The sequence below is a fragment of the Nicotiana attenuata genome, chromosome 3 (genome assembly GCF_001879085.1).
Source record: "Nicotiana attenuata strain UT chromosome 3, NIATTr2, whole genome shotgun sequence".
Lineage (NCBI taxonomy): Eukaryota > Viridiplantae > Streptophyta > Magnoliopsida > Solanales > Solanaceae > Nicotiana > Nicotiana attenuata.
In genome coordinates, this window is record NC_031991.1 from 63,323,212 (window position 1) to 63,328,837 (window position 5,626).

At 40.3% G+C, this 5,626-nt stretch overlaps 1 protein-coding gene across 1 annotated transcript; it reads left to right on the forward strand.

Moving 5' to 3' along the window:
• LOC109223925 (pollen receptor-like kinase 1) lies at positions 792 to 4,184 on the forward strand. Its single transcript, XM_019388416.1, has 3 exons — positions 792 to 1,821; positions 2,561 to 3,316; positions 3,421 to 4,184. The coding sequence occupies exons 1-3, from the start codon at positions 921 to 923 to the stop codon at positions 4,017 to 4,019; spliced, it is 2,256 nt and encodes a 751-aa protein (XP_019243961.1). The 5' UTR covers positions 792 to 920; the 3' UTR covers positions 4,020 to 4,184.

Below are 5,626 nucleotides of genomic sequence, written 5' to 3' on the forward strand. Positions count from 1 at the left end.
GGTAGTAGAGTAGGTAGTTTAGAGTGTTCATAACAGTAGTATTGGCACGCACTCTTGCTTTCTGTTGGTAGTAGGTTTCTATAACTAACCGATATTTTCTTTCATTGTTGATCGCCGCACTATCTTGTTGTTTTTATTCTGCTTTTATATGGCTTTTTGGTACTGTCCCTTCGTGTCCATATTTTCATTAATGTGGTGCTTATGCTTTCCTGAGCCGAGAGTCAATTGAAAACAACCTCTCTATCCTCACAAGGTAGGGGTAAGGTCTGCGTACACACTACCCTCCTCACACTCCACAGTGTGGAATAATACTGGGTATGTTGTTGTTGTTCGATAGATATGCTATATGACCGAATATCCTAGCATTTGCATCAATAACCTGCATTTACAGATGATAGAACTACTACTTCTGTGGAGTCTTGCATGCATTAACATAAATCCCTACACCACATAAGTTTGATTAATGGTTAGAGGCTTTAAAACACTTTTTATATTTTGATTAAGTTGAAACATCAGTATAATTCTGTACAAGTACGGACGTTGTCTTTTCTCCTATTAAGCCTTATAATTATTACTAGTATCTTATATGGACAGAACTAATAAAAACAAAATACTTCTTTCTTTTTGTAAATTATTATCAACTGACTAATACTCCTTTCAGAATTTAATAAATTAAATTGTTTTGGAATTTAATCTTGAATAAACTCCTATATATAGAAGCATATAGAGTGAATAAATGCCCTCATATTAGTTCGGGCTTTTACGTGGCAATCATTACTTGGCACTGGCTCTCTCTTCTCCAACATTGAGGAGAGAACAAAAGGAGAATTTTTAAAAAAGAAAAAAAGTAAAAGGACGTACGGAAGACGTTGAAAAAAGTCATGTACTAATAAAAACCAAAAGAAATGCCGTAAAAATCTATGGTTAGAGAGGTGTGCAGTGCTTATGCCTCAAATTGTGGTTTGTTGTGGGTAGCCAAAGGAAGGATGATGACGGAGGTGCAAGATGCCGGCCGGCCACCAGTGCTTGTTTACGGAGATCCACAGCGAGAAGCAGAAGCACCCATTACCTCGTTTGCATGTTCTTCATCATCAAGACCAAGATCATGCTTTCGTCACATGATCATTTTCCTTCTTCTTGTGTCATTCACATTTGTATCGGCTCAACCTGCAGTAGATGTGGACGACGACCCCACAGATAAAACAGATCATCCTCCAGATGCAAAGAGCTCTTCCGAGGCTCTCCTCAACTTCAAAAGCTCGCTATCTATATCTTCAGCTAAAGGACAGGAGGTACTTGGGTCTTGGGTTCCATCCGTAAGTCCGTGTAATGGGAACACTGAAAATTGGTCTGGAGTGATTTGCTTTGAAGGGGACGTATGGGGTTTGAGACTTGAGAACTTGGACCTGTCCGGGATGGTTGACATAGATACCCTGCTTCCGTTGCATTTCCTGCGGACCCTGAGCTTTATGAACAACAGCTTCAAGGGAGCAATGCCTGATTGGAATAAACTCGGTGCACTCAAGTCGTTGTACTTGTCCAATAATAGCTTTTCCGGTCAAATCCCGGATGATGCTTTCAAGGGTATGACTTATCTCAAGAAATTGTATTTAGCCGACAACCAATTCACAGGCAACATTCCCACCTCCCTGGCTACGTCCTGCCCCAGGCTCTTCGAGTTGAGACTCGAAAATAATAGATTCAGTGGCTCTATACCTGATTTTCCTCGGGACGTTCTCAAACTCCTCAACGTATCCAACAACCAACTCGAGGGACCAATCCCTCCCTCTCTTTCTTTAATGGATCCAACAACATTCTCAGGTATACATAACATTATCGCTCCCCATGATTGCGCCATTAATTATTGCATGTCATACACGGAAATATTGTTTAGAGATAACTAACGCCGCCTAAAGACCACCTCAATGTTTTAATGAACAACGTAACCATGGACGGAGAGAGCGAATGCCAAAAGGGGCAACTTCTTCATCTGGCAGATACATTCCCCTCGGCATTCCAATCAACATAGAAGGATATATTTTAATAGAAAAAGAAAAGAGAGGACCATAAATACCGATGGATTAATTTGGCGTGCATACTTAAGGTCTCTTAGTTAATAAGCATTCAGAAGATTCTTTGATTGATGTTGTCTTTCTTGTGGTGGCTTTTATAATTTATTCTAACTTGTATACTACTGGGAAGCAATATCCAAGATATTCCACAATAAGTATATGCAAGATGAATATTTTGATTGGGAAAAAGATGGACTATATATGGAAGAAGGAAGTATTGCTTTGGTAATATTCTTCCTAACCATTTGAAAATATATTCAAATAACTATTTGTCTAACGATTGGTTTTGCCTATGCGCAACAATCTTAATTTGGAATCAGGCATATGCATGAAAAGATAAAATAGCGTGATATCCTATCTTTGATTTTTTTCCTCCTAATATAAATATATAATTGAAAGTGTAATTTTATCATTTCCATTAGTCCGATCCATATTTTTTTTCCGTTGTTGTAGTAAGTAATTTGACATAGAGAGATCATACTATACAGGGAACAAAGGTCTGTGTGGGAAGCCATTGGAATCTGCAGCTTGCAACTCCCCAAGTCCAGAAGCAAATACTCCCAACAGTCTCAACTCTACGGTCAGCGGCCAATCTGGTGATATAATTAGGAAGTCGCCCTCTCTTCTGAGTAGAGTGATGTTGATCGTTGCAATTTGTTTGGTGGTCTTATGTCTCATGATTGTGCTAATTCTTATTATTTGCCGCCGTAGCCATAGCAGCAGCCAAAGTAATCCACCAGTAGGTCGGGCTGTTGATTACTCGAATATTGATGGGGACCAAAGTGCCTTTACATCATCAACGTCAGCTCCTGATGTGATAATGAGCGGCAACCCGCCAACTTACCCAAGACACGATAATAACCATTCAAATAGTACTATTAACAATAACAAGGCATCAGAGGCACCAGCAGCAGCAACGGTAGTCGGTAAGTTGTCATTCGTTAGAGATGACAGGCCACGATTTGATCTACAGGATTTGCTAAGAGCATCAGCGGAGGTGCTTGGGAGTGGGAACCTGGGGTCCTCTTATAAGGCTCTACTTATGGATGGCCAAGCCGTGGTGGTGAAGAGGTTTAAGCAAATGAACCATGTCGCGAAAGAAGATTTCCACGAGCACATGAGGAGGTTAGGTAGACTAAGCCACCCCAACCTACTCCCCCTTGTGGCCTATTATTACAGAAAAGAAGAGAAGCTGCTTGTGTATGACTACGCCTCCAATGGTAGCTTGGCCAGTCACCTTCATGGTATGGAGTTAATACTACATTCATTTTCTCTCTTTCTCTCTCTATATATATATATATATGTTGTACATGCATGAATGACTAATCTAGTTGTATGATCTGTATAGGCAATCAGTCTAGGCTGGAGTGGTCAAGCCGGTTGAAAATCATAAAAGGTGTTGCAAAGGCCTTGGCCTACCTTCACAATGAGCTGCCAAGCCTAGCACTTCCGCATGGTCACCTCAAGTCATCGAATGTGCTTTTGGACAAATTTTTTAATCCCGTGTTGATGGATTACACATTAGTGCCTCTGGTGAATCTTGCGCAAGTACAACATCTTCTAGTGGCTTACAAAGCGCCGGAGTACGCACAACAAGGCCGCGTCACGAGGAAGACTGATGTTTGGAGCCTTGGGATTCTAATACTAGAAACCCTGACAGGCAAGTTCCCCACAAACTACCTCGCTCTCAGCACTGGCTATGGTACCGAATTGGCTACTTGGGTCGACTCCATTATTAAAGATAATGAGTTAGCTTTTGATAAAGAGATGGACAGTACAGAGGATAGCCAACAACAGATCCGAAAGCTCTTCAACATCGGAGTGGCTTGTTGTCAAGAAGATTTGGATACAAGGTGGGATCTGAAGGAAGCTGTTGAAAGTATACAAAGCTTAAATGAGAAGGACGACGCCGACAGCAACAACGATCAAATTGATGTTGGAGTTTGACCTCGTCCAACTATATCAACTCCATTCCCTATATATGTAAAAATACATGATGTACTCATGGATCCCAGTGCATTACATATCATGTTTGTACATGTTTTCATTGTATACTTCACTAAATTACTGATGCCGAAATAAACCTGCCAATATATGTCTTCCATTCCATAATTCGACGCTACAGTTTGGAAGTGTGTGCGTACATCTACAACTTTTTTTTTATTAACTCTAAAATGTTTTGGTTCGCATATATGGGTTATGGGGTATCGTTTGGTTTGATCGAGGATAAAAAAATTTAATTTTGGTATAAAAGTTTGTAGTACTATTATTACCTATACGGTTGTTTGGTTTTAGATAGAGAACTATGTATTACCTACTACTCCCTTCGTTCCAATTTATGTGAACCTATTTCCTTTTTGGTCCGTTCCAAAAAGAATGAACCCTTTCTAAATTTGAAAACAATTTAGCTTAAACTTCAATTCTACGCTTAATGACAAGCTATTATAACCACACAAATACTCTAGGCCCCTTTTTGATTTGTTTACCACCACAAATTCCAAAAGTCTTCATTTTCTCTTAAACTCCGTGCCCAATCAAATATGTTCACATAAATTGGAATAGTAGTATAATCTTAGAATGCTAACCAATGCCAACGGCTCTTTCTCTCTCAGCGATATACTAACAGCTCATATTTTTACGAGAGTGACTACACGCGCAATCTTATGGACCTGCCGGATGGCGCCGATCAGACGCGTCTGGAAGGCCAATCTGCTCCCAATAGTGCAGCAAACAATAACAAGCAAGCAACTGATGGAAAGCTCTCATATGCAACCAAAGTAACCACCTCCACTCACTTGTCGGCACCCCCAAATCACCACGACAGGGAAGTTGTAATTGCGACACACACTACTCACAATGGATGTCGGCGGTACTATTTAAAGCGTCGGATTACTACGGAATCATGGCAGCTGAATGCACGCTCACCATCGTTGGGAGATTTCTCAAACCAAGACCCCTAATTGACCGAATTAGGTCAAAATTCAAGGAGTTGATTTCTATGAAGGGATCTGCTAAGATAGGGATATACGATAATTTCAATGTATTCCTAGATTTCACTAATGAGGATGACTTTAATATGGTCTTGTATAGAAGAGTGATTGAGATTGAGGGGCAACAGATGTGGCTACAGAAGTGGTCTCCCGATTTCAAACCCGAAGAAGACCTCCCAGTAGCACCAGTATGGGTTCTGCTTCCCGGGCTCCGTTTTCATATGCATACTTGGCAATATGTCAAACAAGTAGTTAGCTCTATTGGCACACCACTAGAAATGGATTTAGCAACAAAGGGAAGAACTAGGTCGAGTATGGCGAAAGTTAGAATTGAGATTGATCTGTTGAAGCAACAATCTGAAACAGTCTATGTGGGTCAGATTTATGAAGACGCACCACAAAAAGGTTTTGTTCAAAAGCTAGAATACGAAGGCATTTTCAAGTATTGCAAATTCTATAGGAAGCTTGGCCATAATATGATCCATTGTAGAGAAGTCATATTGCTTAACTTGCGTACCAAACACCGGAAAATGAATAAGATTACTATTTGTTTTCCAAGAAAAT